Source organism: Pipistrellus hanaki (assembly GCF_964339955.1).
Source record: "Pipistrellus hanaki genome assembly, chromosome: 13".
Lineage (NCBI taxonomy): Eukaryota > Metazoa > Chordata > Mammalia > Chiroptera > Vespertilionidae > Pipistrellus > Pipistrellus hanaki.
This window is the reverse complement of record NC_140515.1, coordinates 27,332,953-27,351,972: the sequence shown is the minus strand read 5'-3', so window position 1 is coordinate 27,351,972 and position 19,020 is coordinate 27,332,953. Positions and strand designations below refer to the sequence as shown.

The following is a 19,020-nucleotide window of genomic DNA, read 5'->3' as shown; positions in this document are numbered from 1 at the left end:
ACTGAAGGGTCCAGGGTTCGATTCCGGTCAAAGGCATATGCTGGGTTGCAGGCTCGATCCCCAGTAGGGAATGTGCAGAACGTAGCCAATCAGTGATTCTCTCTCATCATTGATGTTTCTATCTCTCCCTCTTCCTTCCTCTCTCTCTAAAAATCAATTTTAAAAATTTTAAAAAAGGAAAATCTGAAGAAAAGAAGGCATAATGCTAAGATTCTTATTCTTTTCTATCAGTTTTGTATGTTTGAAATAGCTTGTAATTTTTTTTTTTTTTTTTTTTTTTTTGAGAAGTAGATCTTGCATAACTCCTTGCATTCGGAGCCAGGATTGTGTCTGGGATGCAGAGGGCTGAGGGTGCAGGGGAAGGCAAAAGGCTCCCAGAGCCTGGCCCCCACCCCTCAGACCACAGAGGCAACCCCCTATGAAATCCCCCCGCCTGTGTCTTCACAGCCCCCAGAGAAGGAGGGCGCCCTGCCTCGGCAGGTGGGCAACAAGACCGAGTGCGGCCTGCTGGGCTTCGTGCTGGACCTGAAGCAGGACTACGATGCCGTGCGCAGCCAGATGCCAGAGGAGAAGCTGTACAAAGTGTACACGTTCAACTCTGTGCGCAAGTCCATGAGCACAGTCATCAAGCTGCCGGACGAGAGCTTCCGCATGTACAGCAAGGGCGCGTCTGAGATCGTGCTCAAGAAGTAAGTGGCACAGCGAGTGGGCAGTGGCGCGGGGAGCCAGGGGCCATGGGTGTCCCAGCTCCACTGTCCAGCCAGGGGAGCCATCTGGCACCCAAAGGCTCAGAGAGGGCCCTACCCACCTCCAGGTCCCTTGCCCAGTACTTTTTCCACTGTTTCCTCTTTAAAATTTCTATCGAGAATCCTCCTCCCCCTTCTCCTCTTCCTCTTCTCTGGATGGTAGTGATTTTCACTGTCAGCCAGTCTCCTCTGACTCCAGGTACCAGAACTAAGCCTAGAAAACTAGCAAGTTACTCCCAGACTCTGGGCCTCAGTTTCCCCACTTGTACCTTGAAAGAATTGGTCTAGCCTAGTGGTTCTGAACCCTGGCTACACCCTAGAATCAACCAGGGAGCTTTAAAGAAACCATTCAATTAACCCAGACAGACTGAACTGAAACCTCTGGAGTAAGGCTCCCACGTGGGTATTTATGTATTGTGTTCCCCCATGCCATTCTAATGTGCAAGCAGGGTCAAGAACCACTAGCCTAAGTTTTATACCCTTTAAAAGCTGTTTTAGCTGTGGGACTATTTTTTCAAGTGAATCTTGTAAATATAAAACAGATAAAAGTAAATCTGCTCTTGCTGAGTGCACTGGGGCAGATATTACAAGAAGGCTGTCTGATTTCTTTTTGGTGGTTCCTATTTCATCCCTGCCTGGGGCCCCTGGGGCCTGGACCAGTCCTGGAGCCTTATGGGAGATGGGCTGGACAGGCATTGGATGACCCACCACAGCCAGCTGGGCATCACTGGGGAGAAGGAGGTGAACTTGAGCCAATCAGAGGAAAGATCTCTGGGCCTTTGGCTGGACCTTACCATCTCCATCCCACCCTCTCCTTCCCCCCAACCCACCAGGTGCTGCAAAATCCTCAACGAGTCAGGTGAGCCCCGGGTCTTCCGGCCCCGTGACCGGGATGAGATGGTGAAGAAGGTGATCGAGCCTATGGCCTGTGATGGGCTCCGCACCATCTGTGTGGCCTATCGCGACTTCCCCAGCAGCCCCGAGCCTGACTGGGATAATGAAAACGATATCCTGAATGACCTCACTTGCATCTGTGTGGTGGGCATTGAGGACCCCGTGCGGCCTGAGGTAGGCCCCCCACCAGCAGATCAGGGAAAAGGGTGGAGGCTGGGAGTCCAGCTGGCTGAGTGACCTGGCATAAGTCACCTCACCTCTCTGAGTCTCAGTTACCCTGTGACACACCTGAGGTCTTCTTACCTTCTCTTAAACATTCAGACTCGTCAGACCAGCATTGGCCAAACTTGTCAATGATCTGCTCAGGTTATAGAGTGGAATCCACACCATGCCAGCAATCCTGGAGCCGTCCACCCAGCCATTGGAGACCTTCCATTCCCCCCCCCTCCCCCCCCCCCCCCCCCCCCCCCCGTCGCCAAGGGACAGGATCACTCCTGCCCTGTTTTAGAAGCCTCCTGCTCCACAGGAGCCAGGACCTCCTGTAACAAATTCATAGCCTAGATTCCTAGGTCCCTGAAAAGGAGATGGCCAGTAACAAAGGCCACCAGACACAGGACAATCCCAAGTGTGGTATTCCCGGCAGCATTTAGAGTTCTCTCCATCCAGATCCAGTTTACCAATTAGTTCACACTTGCCAGCTTGCCTAGGTCACAGGCGACAGTTTGCCTTGATCAGGTTTCCAGGGGAACAAAGCTAGAAAGTCAGTAATGCTGACCAAAGGTCAGATTCTCAAGATGAAGGGTAAGAAATGATGACATCACAGTGTTCCCCAGGAGGATGAAGGGAATTGATGTACCAAGTTCTTCGATGGTAATGAGGTGCTCAGCTTACAGTAGGTCTTCAGTCTCCTTTAGCTGAATCTGAGCCAAGAACTCAGGGCTGAGGATTTGCAGGGTCGGGAAGGATGGGATATGTGGGTGAGAGGCTGTGGAGAGAGGAGAGAGGCTGTGGACAGGCAGAGGAGTCACTAACCCTGAGGGGCCCAGAGAGCAGAGCCTAAGACTCCAGGCAAGGAGAGAGGGGGCCCCCCCTCCTCTTCCTCCCAGGACTAACACAGCCTCGGGGTCTAGACCAGATTTCCTGACCAGGCCTCAGCTCAGTCCAGATTGGCCACAGCTGTAAGATTGGTGACAGTGCTACAGGGGCCACCCTCCTACACCAGTGGCAACTTCCGTCCTCCCACTTGCCCTGACTCTATTTTCTGGGGCCTCTGGGTATTCCCTGCTTCTCCTAGAGCCTCTGTTTTCCCTTCTTTCAAGTGAAAGGGGTAGACAAGATGCTCACCAAGTTTCCAGCCCCGATGTTGATTCCAAACACCAAAAGAAACAAGAAGGTCACAGACATGGACTTTCATGTTTAGGCAGCAGAGAGAGGGATCAAGAATGTGAGCTCGGGCAGCAGACAGCCCTGGGATCCTGAGTCCTAGCACTACTGGCTGTGGTGACCTGGGACAGTTACATAACCTCTCTGAGCCTCGCGCACACACACACACACACACACACAGGGTTACTGAAATCACCACATCATGTACACAGAAGCAATAGGAAGGGTAGCACAAAATAAGTGGTCCATAAATGTGGATCCCCTTCCTTTCGGCCCCTCCCCAATAGATTCATAATTCTGGGTCTAATAATACATTACAGTCCCTAATACAGAGCCTCACTTGCAAAAGATGCTCGATAAGTGTTTGTGAAAGGAATGAATGAGAATGGATAGGACTTGAACCCCAGTCTTCTAATACTGTGCCTGGTGTTCATCTTACACACACACACACACACACACACACACACACACACGTCTCCTCACTCCCACCCAGAGCCTAAAACTGCAAAGGCACCCAGTGCCCTGGTGCTTACACCAGAGCCCATATGCGTCTTTCTGCAGACTGCATCTCTCCCTGGACAGACAGGCCGTTTTTCAGCCCTGCTATGGGACACCTGCTCATTACCAGCTGCTAATGGGTTCAGGCTTCACCGTGATGTGTTATCTCCTCACAAGCCATGGAGACTTGTCCCTGCACAGCGCATGAGGCTGGCCTGCAGCTCCCCTGTCCTTCCCATCCCCAGGATCCCCCTCCAGCCCCACATCCCCAGAGCTCCTGGCTCATCACCCTGCCTAAAAACACCTTTGAGGTGGGTGCAAAGTAGCCATGAGTGCAATGATGAGAAATGTGTTTTATGTCATGACTCAGTAAACACACATGCTTAACAAAAATAAGAATCTCACAAAGTAATGTGATGCACTTAAATATTTCTTGTTCTCTTGTATTTCTTTCCTTCTTTTTAAAATTCTGGTCACCACCTATTAAACTGACTTCACATTCCACTAAGAGGCAGGGAGGAGGGGGGGGACTCAAGGTTTGCACTGCTGGTCTAGTCTAAACACTTCCCCACACCCCCAGTTTGCAGATAAAAACACTGAAGCCCAAACAGGAAGAGTGACATTCCCAAAGTCTCCTTGTAAGTGGCCAAGTGAATTCAGATTAGAACAGGTTTTCTGTCTTCCTGACCCATGACCTTTTCCTGGGTGCCATTAAAAAAAAAAAAAGAAAAGAAAAGAAAAGGTGCCCTAACCAGTTTGGCTCAGTGCATGGAGCTTTGGCCTGCGAACTGAAGGGTCCCAGGTTCGATTCTGGTCCAGGGCATGTACCTTGGTTGTGCACACATCCCCGGTAAGGTGCAGCTGATCACTGATGTTTCTCTCTCATCAATGTTTCTAACTCTCTATCCCTCTCCCTTCATCTCTGTAAACAATTAATAAAATATATTTCTTTGAAAAGAAAAGGCAAGCAGCACTAAGTCAGGAGGGTGAGGAGAGAAGAGAGGATTCCTGAGAAGGGCTGAACTAGGTCCTTGGCATTTTCTGTTGACAGTATGATCATCCAGAGACTTCCACAGTGGCTTCAGGCTCAGACTGTGGGAGGGGTTGCTGTCCCACCCAGCAGGATTTGGGTGCACTTCCATCCTGGAGGCCTCTGCAGTAAAGAAAGTGGGCCTGGGTCCAAGCCCCAGCCCTGCTATTGATAGGCCACTTCCCCTCTCTGTGCCTCAGTCTCCTCATCTGTAAATGGGAGGTTGGCCCAGGTGCCCCTCAGTCGCTTCCAAGCTCTGACATCCTGAGCCAGCTGACTGGAAGGTTTACCTTCGCCCCTGTCTTCCCTCCCTTCCGTCAGCACATCCCTGTTGGTGACCTCGCTCACCTTGGCTCACCCCCAGGATGTTGATTTAGAAGTTGTAAATTGTGATAGAGAGCAGCAACTTACTGAAGTAACAATAGCAGTCAAGGGACCAGGGTTCTAATTCTGTGCCTGCCACTCCTTCACAGAAGACCTCCGTGCATCTTTTCCCAGACCTTGTTTCCCCATCTAAACAATGAGAAAGTTGGACGTTCACTGTAGGAGTTAATGATGATACTACTCGAAGGTATAAAGCTCTTACATGCTGATTCAGCATCTCGCAGAGCGGCGGGGGTGGAAACAGGGCCTGAGGAAACTGGCAGTCTTTTTCAGGCTAAGTAATTTATGCACATGAAGCCAGATTCGAACAGTTCAGTGGTTCAGTGGCACAGACAGGGTGAAGTAGCCCCCCTGCTACCCCCAATTCCCCAGTTCCCACCTCAGCGGCAGCATCCTCATCAGTGTCATGGATGGTCTTGGGGAAAGTCTATGCCTGCAGTGAGTGTGTTTGTATCAAGTTCTCCTGGACAGCCTTGAGGCCGGCCAGGGTGAAAACCTCAGCCTGTATGGACCACCTCTAGGGCCCTATAAGCACGTTCAGACCCGGCTTGCAGCTGCCACAGGAAAACAAACTCTGGCTCCTTGGTTTCCCCTTCTGTCATGGGGGAGAACCTCCGATTGCCTTCCTCCTGCAAGAAGACAAGGACAGAACAGCTAAAAACAGGCTTGCCAAACACTCCACTATAGGACGTGACCTCAGGTACATTTCCTGAGGTTGATTGAGGCCAGCGTGGAGAAAGCCATCAGGAGAGTGCCCGTCTGGGTTTTGCTGGGTTATCCGGGGGTGTGGGAGCCCTTGGAGTCACAGACAACCGGCTGTCACCAGAAACAGCAGATGTTTAAAAGCCTTTATTTAATGAAAACAGGAAGCGCCCATTTCCTGGCTGTTCTTCCTCGGTGAGAAATATTTAGGATAATTTTAGCAAAAGAAGGAATCTTTTTTAAGTTTTATAGCTATTTTACCTATGTAGAAAGCATATTTCAGGCAGATTGGTATCCCTGGGGCTTGAGTTTTAATCATCTCCAAATCCTCTGTGCCCAGAACCATTAAATGTTCAATATCTGTTTGCCAAATAAGTGAATGAGTGAGCAATAGAAGGAAGTCCTGGGAGAGCTGAAGGAAGTGTGCCCTTGGGTTGGAGAAGGCAAGGATGGCATATGCGTAGAGAGCATTTCCCATGAAAGAGGGGCCATCCAGGCAGAGGGCACAGCACAGGCAAAGGCAAGGAGGTGGGAAGGTTGCTAAGTGTTGGAAACTAGTGAATACCCCAGTCGGGTTTATAAGAGAAAAAAAAAAAAGGCTAGAAATGGATCTTGGGGTTGATTTGTGAAGGGTTTGCAAATCCCCATCCAAATGCATTCATCTGGCCCTGTATAAAATCACATGTCCCAGCTCAGACTTCAAGGGACTTAGCACAGAGCTGGTTCACAATGCCCCACGTTTACAGAGCACCTTTTCTGTGCCAGGCCCTCTGGAGGGTTCCAAGTAATGGGCAGCACCCACCCTCCAGAGCCCAAAGCCTAAGGAAACGTCTGGTGAAGGGGAAGTGTAGACGCCCAGCACACAGAAGCATGAAGCATAACCAAGGCATCCAGTTAGGAGGGCCACTGCCCAGGAAGGAAGTGGAGTATCTCAGGTGGCCAGGGGGGCTCCTCAGGTGTTTCCAGGTCTGTCGCAAACACCCCCACATTTGAGCAGGTCACAAGGCCCTAAAGAATCTGACCCAGGAGTCATAGTGGGGTGCCCATCCATACCTAACACTGGCTCCTCCTCATGGCCAGATGCCCACTGCACCCCACCTGCACTGCATCTGCATCCATACCCCCTCACACCCCACCCCGCCCCCAGCAGAACAGCACAAGCAAGGAAGACTGGGGTGTGGGTGCAGATGCATTCTTGTCACCAGCATCTGCAGGCCCCGTGCTTGGTGCTGTTCAGCTCTTGTCACAGAACTCCGCAGCCTTGTTAAAGGGTGGAGACGGTCATTCCCATTTCACAGAAGAGGAAACCAAGGCTGAGGTGGGCACCCAGGGCAAAGCCCTAACCCCTCTATCCTGAGGCAGGGAAGCTTCCACTGCACAGAGAAAAGTGTGGGGCCATAATAATTAGCTTCCTCCTTTTTCTCCCCAGCGGACCTATTTAGGGGAGACCCAGAGAATGGAGTTCCAGGTAGGCAGTTTAGCTCCCTGAGACAGTCTTGAAAGCAGAAGTCTTTCTAAAACATGGCACCAATAACCTTCCCAGTTCAGAATTTGCCATGGCTCCCAGGCCTGAAGGAGCAAGGCTCTGGTTTGAGCACCTCTGAACCTCAGGCCTCTCTCCAGCCTCATGGCCCTTCCTCAGCCTCAGCCTCAGCCCCTCCAGGCCACCCGCAGCAGTTCATCCGCAGCAGTCTTCCCCCTTCCCTGCCTGGGCACCTCCTGGGACAATCTTCTGCAGCCAGGACCATGGCCAAGGCAGTGTGCCAGGCCCGGGAGCCTCAGTTAGTGCTGGCTGAGCAGAGGCAGCTCTCTTGCAGGAAGCTCTCGCAGATTTCTTTTCCCCACCCACTTCCTTCTAAAGTAACAGCATCCTCCTCCGTGCTCCCAGAGCCCTTGATGCAGATCTTTAGGAAAGACCCTGCCTCCATGCAAGAGTACCGGACCATTATGTGAAAAATGTGGAAGGACACGATAGACTTGTTCCGCTGTGGAGCAACCAGCCGCAGCGGTGAGCACCCTGTCATCAGAGACGTGCAAGCAGAGGCTGGCCGGCCATCTGTCAGGAACCCCTGGGGGGAGATCTAGGCAATGAATATAGGTCAGAGTCACAACCTATAGCTCCTTCCAACTCCAAGACCTCAAGTTTCTTTCAAACAAATATAACCTAAATTCTTTCTTTCAGGGCAGGAGCCACATAAGGTAGCGTTACCAAAAGAACAGTGGCTCCTCCCTGTCCGCTGGGACAGGAGACAGCGGGAGCTGCAGCCCCAGCTATAGCATTGTGAGGACACGATACATTATGTAAACAGGATGTGGACATTCCACATCCCCACTCCCTCCGGCTCCATAAAAAGAGGTCACATTTGCTTATGTGAGCAGCCACTGCGGCACAAGGCAGAGAACTTGCTCATGTGACTCCCATCCCTGAATAGGCCCCAGAAGGCTCCTCCTTAACGCTGGAAATACACCTCGAAGAAGCCATGGTCACTCACCTGTGCTAGTATCTCAATGACAGGGAGGTCACTACCTGCTACCACAGAGCAGGTCTCTTAGGGAACAGGTAGCTGGAGAGGCCTCCTTATCAGGACCTGATCTGCCTCTCATGCCATTTGTTCCTCACTCCACTTCAAGGTGGTCATTCTTAGGAGCCTGGATTTTCTCTACCAGGGGCAGGATGCAGCCCCTGAAGGAGGTGACACAGGCTGAGCTTCAGCAGGTCAGGCTCCTGGTGGTCAGGGTAGGGAAAAGAGGGAAGAGGGGCAATGCCAGAGGTAGGGAGGCTGAGGAGGGGCTGGGCAGTGACCCTGACCTGAGATGATGGTGTAGAAAGGTGTGGACAGAGGCCGAATATTTTCAAGGTCGACCCTTGTTATTAAAATCCTGGGGGCAGAAAGGGACCAGCAGGCAGGAGCCATCAACAGTCAGGTTTTGGATGAACATTCTCACTCTTTGTGTTTGCTGTAACAGGCTGCTGTAACACACTGGGCAGCTCAGACAACAGAACTGTGCTGTCTCACAGTTCTAGAGGGTAGAAACCCAAGATCAAGGTATGGGCAGGTCAGTTCCTTCTAAGGCTGTGAGTGAGGGACCAGTCTCAGTACTCTCCCCGGATTCAGTGCTCGGCTGGAAATCCCTAGCACTCCTTGCCATGGAGCAGCATCACCCTGACATTGGCCTTCTTCCTGTGTGTGAGTCGTGTCCAAATGTCCCCTCTTTATGAGGACACCAGTCGCATTGGGTGAGGACTTATGCTAATGACCCTGTCTTTTATATATATTTATATATAAAAGAGAGAGAGAGTGGTAGAAACATCAATGATGAGAGAGAATCATTGATCAGCTGCCTCCTGCATGGCCCACACTGGGGATCGAGCCTGCAACCCGGTCATGTGCACTAACTGGAAATCGAACTGAGACCTCTTGGTTCATAGGTTGACACTCAACCAGAGCCACATTGACCGAGCCCTAATGACCTCATCTTAACCTGATCACCTGTATAAAGACCCTTCCTCCAAATAAGGTCATATTCTGAGGTCCTGAGGGTGAGGATTTCAATGTATCTGGCACTCTGCAGAGAAGAATTCTGAGGCCACATCAGGGTTTAATCAGAGGGTGCTGCAATTGATTAATAATGCCTTCCATGGGAGAAGCAGGGGTGGAGATGGTCCAGTGCCATCTGTAGCTCCTGGTCATCTAGGCCCCTTATAGTGGCGCTGCCTGTGAGCGGGGCTCACTCTGAATCTATGAAGGCAGGGAGGGCCTGACCAAGGTGATGCTCACCCCCATGGCTCCTGCCCTCCCACTCAGGTCCCAGAAGCCATCAGAAAGTGCCAGCGGGCAGGCATCACAGTCCGCATGGTCACCGGCGACAATATCAACACAGCCCGGGCTATCGCAATCAAGTGTGGCATCATCCATCCTGGGGAGGACTTTCTGTGCATTGAGGGCAAGGAGTTCAACCAGAGGATCCGCAATGAGAAGGGGGAGGTATGTGGCCCAGTGCGAAGGGCACTCAGAGGTGTGAGCTTGGACGGGGGACTGGGAGGCTTGGGCGCTGCATGATTGTCCAGAAGCCAGCGAATGTGCCAAGAACCCAGTGATTCTAGGCACCTCCCTCCTTTCTCTGGCCCTCAGTTTCTCTCCCCAACCCCACCAATCCGCCCCCTCCTGCATCCCTCTCCAGATTGAGCAAGAGCGAATCGACAAGATCTGGCCAAAGCTGCGGGTGCTGGCTCGCTCCTCCCCCACAGACAAGCACACCCTGGTCAAAGGTAAGACTTGGGCAGGCACAGGCAATTCTGAGGCCCAGATGCCAGGCCCCTACAGTCTCCTCCCTGGCACCTACAGCTTCTTCTCAGGACAAAAGGGCTTTTGCCTGGGGCTCCCCACATGTGGGACACCCTGATCTCACCCTCTTTGCAGCCCTGGAGGCCTCCTAAGAGCCATGAGATGAGGAGGCTATGAATCTTCTGTCTGAGCTTCAGTTCCTAAAGAAAGCAATGAGATTGCCTGTCTAGAGCCAAAATTCATGGCCTGAGGACTGAATGGGGCCCACAGATGTATTTTACTTGGGTGGTACAACGCCTCTTTTATGTTGAATTTGAATGACTTTATACAGATCCTGCTCTCTCATGTTTGACGCCGTCTCCAATACTCATTATCTTCTGACACTCAGCACTCTTCATTTATTTATGCGCTGTCTGGCCCCAGAGCTTGGGAGTTTGAGACCTTTCATCTGCTTGGTCTCTGAGACCTTGAGGATGGCCTAGGAAGAGCAATCTGACGGTTGAGGGCAACAACCAGCATCCTTCTCCTTCCCTGTCTCCCTCCAGAGAGAGAATGTACCCTTGCTGAGTCCACTCAGATGGCCAGATACTGGGTACTTTCAGGGTCACACAGCCCTGGCACTGACTTGCTCTGTGGCCTTGGGCAAGTTCCTACCAATCTAGCATTCGATTTCTATCCCCATTTCTTATTCAGCCACTCATTCATTCATTCACTCGTTGTCTTGATAAATGCTTATTGAGGATTTACCATGTGCTGGGCCCCGCTCTTGGTAATCATAGCCTTTCCCCTTGGAATCATGGTCCAGGATCCATCCAGCAGATATTAAATAGTTGGTTTCCCTACATAGAGATAAAGGCTTCCCTGGAGGGAAGAGAAGGATGATCTGAGACCCTCTGCTGGTGTCAGATCACAGGCCATGGAAGGTGGTATGGGGAGCTTGTGTTTGAGGCAGGGCAGGGAATTGCATTATGAAAACCCAGAGACAAAGACTTCCAAGCACCTTCTGGTGTGAAAAGACATTCAATTGGCTGGGCTGGGACCTCGAGGAGAGTGAGAGATCAGAGGAGGAGACCAGAGAAGGAGGTGCCAGCCTCAGCTCATCCAGGGCCTAGAATGCCAGGACAGTGACCGCACAGTCAGCTCAGGGTGGGGACTATGGGAGGGCCTTGAAGGGACATGCACTGTTTTAGAAAGCTTACTCCCTGCTGTGTGGAGAGTGGCCCGGAAGCAGAGGGACCACCAGGATTGTCCAGCTATGAGAAGTGACACCTGGACAGTGCTGGTGGACAGGAAGTCAACAGGTCTGAGAATAGAACTATTCTGTGGGGGAAGGGCTGGGCCTGGAGATGGTTTGGATATGGTGGAGGGATGAGGCAGACACAGGTCCAGGATTCCATAAGTCTCCACTTGTTTCGGAGCCTGCTGCGCACCAGCATGCACATAGTTTTTGAGCAGCAGCTAGATGTTAGGAGTTGTGAGAGAAGGGACAGATTTGAGGGGAAACTCGGTGGCTGAGCTGAAGGCCCTCTGACATCCACCTGAGATGTCTAGAGGACAGATGGATATCCGTGGAGTCAGGGCTCAGGAGACAGCTGGCCAGAGGTGAAGACACAGGTGGGGTATGCTGAGCAGGGAGAGCAGAGGAGCTAGCTGAACCCAGGACCTCACACCTGAGCGACAGGCAGAGGACCAAGGAGTGGTAGCCAGAGGGTGGAGGACAGCCAGGAGCAGTGGGCCAGGAGGCAAGCAAGGAAGCTTGGTGAAGAGGCCTAGAGCATGAACAGCTCCTAAGACGTTTAGAGAAACAGGTTAGGGATGTGACCGCAGGAAGGCCCCTGGTGGCCGTGCAGGGCAGGGAATAGTAGGAGGCCTGTGAGAACGTCAGTGCCAGCCTGAGAAGCCTCAGAGAAAAAACGGCCTTTCCTCTGCCTTGGAAGAGCACCCAGGCAGGCCAGGGGACCCCGCAGGGATGAAGGCCTCAAATGCCAAGTGGACAGAAACTGGATAGTACTTGGCAGTGGATCAGCTGGGGAGCAGCCGGGACTGCTCCCAAGTACACGCCTTGGAGCTGGGCCTGGAAGCAGGTGGAACTTGGATGGTCACAGAAAGCTGGGTGGTGGGATAGAGAGCAAAGTGCCCAAAGTCAGGGAACTCATTCCCTCCTTCCACAGGCTGTGCTGTTTGCAGGTTCAGGACAAGGGGACCCGTGGACGAATGGGCGCTGTAGTGATCAGTTAGGGTGGGGGCCTGAAGGGGGTCCCAGAGGCTTCCCAGAGAAAGTGGCCTCCGAGCTGAGCCTGCAGGAGGGTGACAGGGATCTGGCTGAGGGAACAGTCTGTGCAAAGACAGGGCCAAGTAGAGCTGGCTCTGCAGGACCAAGAGCCGTCCCCGAAGTTAAATCACAGACGAGGGATGGCCGGGGGCTGAGAGAAGAGATGATCAGGGAATGGGCAAGTTCTGACCATGGAGGACTTTGTGAGCGGAGCTAAGAATGGAGATGTCCCTCCAAGGCCAAGTGGGCAGTGAGAGAACGACTCAGCTGATGCTGGGGCCAGGTGCAGACCCAGGTGTTCATCCTGGCGCTGCTGTGCAGATTGGAAGGGGAGCCCTGGGTTAGTGAGGTAGAAGGGATGGGGACAGAGGGAAGCAGAAGGATCCCAGTGGGATTTCAGAGCCAGGATGCTCAGGCCTTAGTCACACATTGATGTGCAGAATGAGAGCGACATGTCAAATCGACACTCAAATTTCTATCCTGACCATAAACTCCACACATGCCCAGTGACGCATTTCACACATCCCTTTCCACTGGCCCCAGCTCAGTGACAGGGGCCACATGACATCTGCTCATTCTGCTATTTATTGAGGATTTTATTGAGGATAAATGTCTAGAGAGAGATCAAGGCCAGTACAGAAGGTCGGGGGTCATTGGCGAATGGTGCAGCCTAGACCTCCTCAGGTGTGACTGAGCCAATGCTGGGGGAGCACGTGGTAGGCCCCTGGCAAAACCATGGAGCCCCTGGACAGGCAGGGGGCAGCGATTCTGGCCAGGGTGGCTGTTGGGGTGGCCATGGGTTACAGAGAGGAGAGAGGGTGCTGGATTGGTGAGCAGGCCCAGACCATGAAGGGCTGCAAGCCGGTACTAAGCTAAGACGCCTGACATCCCCTGTGCAGGTGCTGGGAGCTATGGGTGACCCTGGAGCTGGGAAGAACCACATGTGGGGGTGGGGGGAGCAGGCAGGGCAAAGGCCAGAGAGGAGGCTGTGCCCAGTCCTGTGTCCTCCTGAGGCTCAAGACTGGCCAGATTGTCCTTGCCCCACGGAGCATCCCAGGGCCCTGAGCACACTCCCGCCCCCTCCCACAGGCATCATCGACAGCACCCACACCGAGCAGCGGCAGGTGGTAGCCGTGACAGGAGATGGCACGAATGATGGTCCTGCACTCAAGAAGGCGGATGTGGGCTTCGCCATGGTAGGAGCGGCTTGCGGGGGCCAAGGGCAGCATCTCGCAGGAGCTCACGGATAGGGCATTAGGGGAACATGGACAATACAGCCTCAGGCTGGCGATGCAGGACCCTCAGCTCACACTCAGCCCACCCACCATCCACCTCATGTGCCCAGCGGTCTCAAGGCCCAGCCTGGCCCCCTGGAAGGGCAGAGGGAGGCTCCCTGCACTAGTGAGTCTGGGGGGAGGGGCAGAAAGAGGCTTCCTGAAAGAGAGGGCTGGCCCCAGGGTGCTGGGTCTATCAGGAGTAGGTGTGTGTGCATGCATATGCGTCTGTACGCGTGTGTGTTTGTGTGTGTGTGTGTGTGTGTGTGTCCGGTGATCTGGCTGTGCTGGCAGTTAGGTGTGTATATGTAGGGGTTGTATAGGACTGAGGATGTGTAGGGGATGAGAGCAGTGTTGCTAGAGCTGCTGGCCTCCTCAATTGACCCACCCAGGCTCCTATCCCCGTCCCCACAGGGCATTGCAGGTACAGATGTGGCCAAGGAGGCCTCGGACATCATCCTGACGGATGACAACTTCAGCAGCATCGTCAAGGCAGTGATGTGGGGCCGCAACGTCTATGACAGCATCTCCAAGTTCCTGCAGTTCCAGCTGACAGTCAACGTGGTGGCCGTGATTGTGGCCTTCACGGGGGCTTGCATCACGCAGGTGGGTTCCCCGAGGGGTGGGCAGGGTGGAGCAGGCCGGAGCCTGGGGGAGAGCATCCCTGGTTGTCCCACCCATCACTGGTGCCTGCTGCGGGCCAGTAACTGCAGTACAGACCTCAGGCGCCAGCTCAGCGGAGCAGAGGAAATGAGGCCCAGAGACGTGGTGGGGTTATCCAAGGTCACCAGGCAAGTGGAGATGTTAGGCCTCACTTCCATGCCTGCCTGACCCAGGCACAGCGATGGCCATTGCTCCAGGAGGCGGGAGAGGCTATCCTCAGGGGAGGCAGAGCTCATGGCCACATAAAGAACTAGCGGAAGGGTGGCACAGGGCCGGTTCCAAGGAGATCAGGCAGCCAGATGGGGGGCAAGGAGCCCCAGCAGGGCCCAGGGGGCCTTAGTTCTGACATGGAGGGTGTTGGGTGAGGCCTGTTTGCCTGGGTTCCCGAGGCTAATTGGGGCCATAGGAGGGAGTCAGGGACTGTCACGGGGAGAGACAGTTGTCTGTCAGGATCTCAGTCTGGGTCTTGAGCAGCCCCAGGTCCTGTACCCAGGGGCAGTTAACCACAGGCCCCAACATCGCCATCCCCTGCTTCCCCACCTGCCCCATGCAGCAGGAAACAGTGATGATCCCTATTTTATTTTATTATTTTTATTTATATTTTATTGATTTTTTTACAGAGAGGAAGGGAGAGAGATAGAGAGCTAGAAACGTCGATGAGAGAGAAACATCGACCAGCTGCCTCTTGCATACCCCCTACCGGGGATGTGCCCGCAACCAATGTACATGCCCTTGACCGGAATCGAACCTGGGACCTTTCTGTCCGCAGACCGACGCTCTACCACTGAGCCAAACCGGTTTCGGCAAGATGATCCCTATTTTACAGAGCCAGAAAACAGGTTTGGTGCCTGCCACTACTCCCATAGCCTCCTGCTTCCCCCAAGGGCTGACCAGGCTGGCCCGGGGAAGAAACAGGTGTATTCCAATTCTGGCCCCTCCTAGCGGCCAAGTGGACAGACAAGTTCCTGCCCATAGGAACCCCCAGAAGCCCGGAGGCTGGCACTGCCCCAAAGAGCTGTGTGGCACTGGGAACACTGCTCCCCTCTGCTTTATTCTGAGCCCTTGGGGATACACATGGCAGCACCTAATACCCAAGCCCTGAGAGAGTCTGAGGGTTGGCTGAAGAAGTCCCTCCCTACTCAAGGGCCTTCTCTCCTGGTTTGTGGATGAGACGCTCCCTCTAGTGGTGGCAGGGGGTCATTCCCACAACATGGCAATTCACAAGGCTTCTTTGAGACCAGCAGATGCCAGGTGGGGAAACTGAGGTTCCAAGAAGACTACCAGTTTGCCTAAGGTCTTAGATTGAGTTGGTGTCAGAGCCATAGAGACCTTGATGTGGAGATCAGGGACCCTAACCCCAAGGTGCATGTGATCAGAGAAGGCTGACGGCAGGAAGAAGCTGAGGTTGTGACTCTGCCAGGGCAGAGGTGGGAGAAGTGGGCGGGAGGAGGAGCTCTGATAAATACCTATGAGGTAGTGAGAATATGGGGTGCAGACAGGGGCCTCAGGAGGTACATGGAGAGGACAGAGGGAACAGGAAAGCTCAGTCCAGGCTGTTGGCTCTCGGGGTCTGGGGCGTCCTGGAGGAGGTGTTTCGCCAGTGGATGAGGCTAAAGCCACAGGGAGATGGCTGGGCTGGAAAGAGGGCAATGTGAGGGAGGATGGGGCGCCTGCGGCCAGGGGCAGGTGTGGGGGGGGGAAAAGAGCAGGACTTGTGAAGGGGCCACGGGGAGCACAGATTTCAGAGGCAGGGGAAGAGGAGAAGCACCCTGAGGGAGATGGAGAAGGAAAAGGAACATTAGAGAGGAGGAGCTCAAGGTGAGTGTGGTCAGGGGTGCAAGGAAGAGGCTGTGACCGAACACCGGTGAGGCCAGTGAGATGGGCTGGAAGATGTGTTCCTCGATTGTGACAAGTGGGCACTGATGACCTTGGGGAAAGATTTGGGGGGGGCGGGGCGTGGAGAGGCCAGGGTCTGGCTGCCAAGGACAAGGCACACAGAGTGCGAGGAAGGAGGGGGACGGATAGATTCAGCAACTCTGGGCAGTGCCGACTGCATGACATGATTGCACAGGACGGTATGAATATATGATCCCAGTCTCAGGCAGAGGTGTGGAAGATCACACCAGACTGTGGGTGGTGGGAACCTACAGGAGGTTCAATCATTGATGAGTTTTAGCTTCTGCTGTCCCTTACTTGCCCAAATTTTCTACCATAAAAAATGTTATTTTTGGGATCACACACACACAATAACTGCTGACATTAAAGTGGGGTAAATGATAAAGAGAAATTAAATGGTATAAGAGGACAGAGTTGGGGCACTGCTGGTAGGGCAGGAGAGACATGAACCATTAATGGTTGAGAGGAAAGAGGCAGCGAGGAGGTGCAGAGGAAGTCAGAGGAGATGGAGTCTGTGCTGGAGATGGTGGGGGTCGTTGTGGCCTTGCCCAAAGGTGAGACTCATGGAGGGGAAGAAGGGAGGAAGGGAGGTGGCAAGCAAAGACATGGCTGTGTTTACCAGAGAGCCCGTTGTCATTGGCCCCGGGGAGTCCATTTTGTCCTTGGGGAAGAAGACAGCCAAAGTGGGCAGGTCTGGGCTATCCTCCAGGGAAAGCCTCAGCAAACCTGCTCTGTGCCTGCTCAGGAACCCAGGGGGCAGGCCGGCAAGGACAGACCCCCTGGGCAGAGCGGCCTCAAGGCTCCAGCAGAAAGCTGCTGAGCCCCACACCAGGCACGTGGTGGCAGCAGGTGGGGCCGGTCTCCCTATGACAGCCCTCGCCACTGTTGCTGTCCCCAGGACTCCCCTCTGAAGGCCGTGCAGATGCTCTGGGTGAACCTCATCATGGACACGTTCGCCTCACTGGCGCTGGCCACCGAGCCGCCCACCGAGACCCTGCTTCTGAGGAAGCCTTACGGCCGCAACAAGCCCCTCATCTCGCGGACCATGATGAAGAACATCCTGGGCCACGCCGTCTACCAGCTCACCCTCATCTTCACACTGCTCTTTGTCGGTGAGTCCCCCACCCCACCCAGCATTCTGATTTACACCCACTTCCTGTTTGCCAGTGGGGGGCGGAGGCCCAGGGAGATGAAGTTAGCTGTTCAGGGTCATAGAGCAAGACTTGGGCAGAGCCAGGTTCTGTCTTGTATCTGGCCAACCCTCACACCAAGGCTTTTTCCACAGACGCCAGCTCTGAACACTGAGTACACCCTATGTGAGGTGGTGCCCAAGTGTTGATGAATGCCCCTCACGCCAGCCCCAGAGGAGCCTAAGGCTTTGGGGGAAATGACTGGCCCCTTCTCTGATGCATTCCCACATCCTTGCCCGGTGGAAGGCTACCTCAGTGAGGCTTCCTACACACTTGCCTACTCACCAGTTATTCCCACAATACCTCATTTAGCCTGCCAACCACTCGTGAGGCAGGCACCTTTGCCATCACACCCCATGACAATGCTAACAGCAAGCACAGAGAGATGAGGTGACTTGCCCAAGGGCATGCAGTCTGAGGAGGAGCCTGGGCAAAGAACCAGGTCTAGATGGGCTAAGACTGGCCTGGTCTCCATGAGTGTTTCAGAGATGATCCATGCAGAGCCCACCCCCGGGTAATAGATGAGAAAATAGACGCCCAGAGAGGGGAAGAGGCTTGCCCATGGTACACAGCAGTCAGGCCCAGCTAGAGGCCCTGTCTGGGCAGGCTCCCTTCACGTGAGCCTCCTTGAGCTGGACTTTCAACACCAAGACGCACTTGCCTTCAGAGGACAGAGGACAGATGCGGTGGGCACGGTCCTGTTCCTCAGAAGACAGGCCTCTTCCAGAAATCTCCAAAGTGGAGTGTGGCAGGGCCATTGTGAAGAGCACATGAGAAGCCTTGCAGGAAGCCACAGAAAGGCAGAAGTAGGAGACTCCCAGAAAAAAGGCTCCCAGGGAGAGAGGAGGGCAGCCCCTGCCTTACTTGCTGGCTTTCCCATTTGAGCATCTACCCTCAGTGGTCTTGAGTTCAGGTGCATAGTTCTCACACAGGAAACCCCACAAGCCCTCCTGGCACCACCTTGCATAGGCACGCGATCAGCGGGTGTCCACACAATACCGGGGTGCTCTGCCCTCCTCCGTGTGACAGCTCAGCTGTAAGAGAAGCAGCAACATGGGTATGTCCGAGCCAGTCTGGCCGAGGATCCCAGCCTCCACATGGGAATTATATCTCTTATAATAGTCCCCTGAGCTTTCAAAGATCTCAGCAAGGGACACGCCCAGTTACAAAAAGCAGCACTTTTGGGAGACCCCCCAAAGCCATGGCCTCCCACTAGGTATCCCTAGTTCACCTCCAGTCATCGCAGTCCAGATGAGCCTGTCATTTTTTTATTAGCAATGTCGCCTGATAACACAGCCAGCATCCCACCTTTACCAGCTTTCCATGGAAAAGTGGAAGGAAGTTCACTAAGGTCTTGTTCCCTTATCCTCTAAGGCTTAGAGGATAAAGTGTTTTGTTACCCTTTCACTCACCTCATGACCACCCAACAGCACAGGCCTACCTGCCCCGTGTCCGGAGCGTACCTGCATGCCTGGGCTGCCCCCCTTGCTGCAGGGCCCAAGGTCTTCCCCCACCCCAGCCCCCACCCAGCTCCCGCACTCTCGGCTTGGCAGGTGAAAAGATGTTCGAGATCGACAGCGGGAGGAATGCCCCCCTGCACTCTCCACCCTCGGAGCACTACACCATCATCTTCAACACCTTCGTCATGATGCAGCTCTTCAACGAGATCAATGCCCGCAAGATCCACGGGGAGCGCAACGTCTTTGACGGCATCTTCCGGAATCCCATCTTCTGCACCATCGTGCTGGGCACCTTTGCCATTCAGGTAGGCAGGCCACCATTTAACCTGGGCCAGCGGGCAG

General features: G+C 53.8%; 1 protein-coding gene across 15 annotated transcripts in view; it reads left to right on the top strand.

Annotated features, from left to right (window-relative positions):
- Positions 1–19,020, top strand: part of ATP2B2 (ATPase plasma membrane Ca2+ transporting 2) — a 464,830-nt gene that overhangs the window by 431,340 nt on the left and 14,470 nt on the right. For all 15 annotated transcript variants that reach the window (XM_084901914.1, XM_084901911.1, XM_084901915.1 and 12 more), the window contains 8 exons: positions 448–689; positions 1,580–1,814; positions 9,444–9,623; positions 9,820–9,907; positions 13,285–13,391; positions 13,884–14,075; positions 16,927–17,140; positions 18,772–18,983. In XM_084901914.1, coding sequence (XP_084758040.1) covers positions 448–689; positions 1,580–1,814; positions 9,444–9,623; positions 9,820–9,907; positions 13,285–13,391; positions 13,884–14,075; positions 16,927–17,140; positions 18,772–18,983 — 1,470 coding nt within the window. The remainder of the gene's footprint in view (positions 1–447; positions 690–1,579; positions 1,815–9,443; positions 9,624–9,819; positions 9,908–13,284; positions 13,392–13,883; positions 14,076–16,926; positions 17,141–18,771; positions 18,984–19,020) is intronic.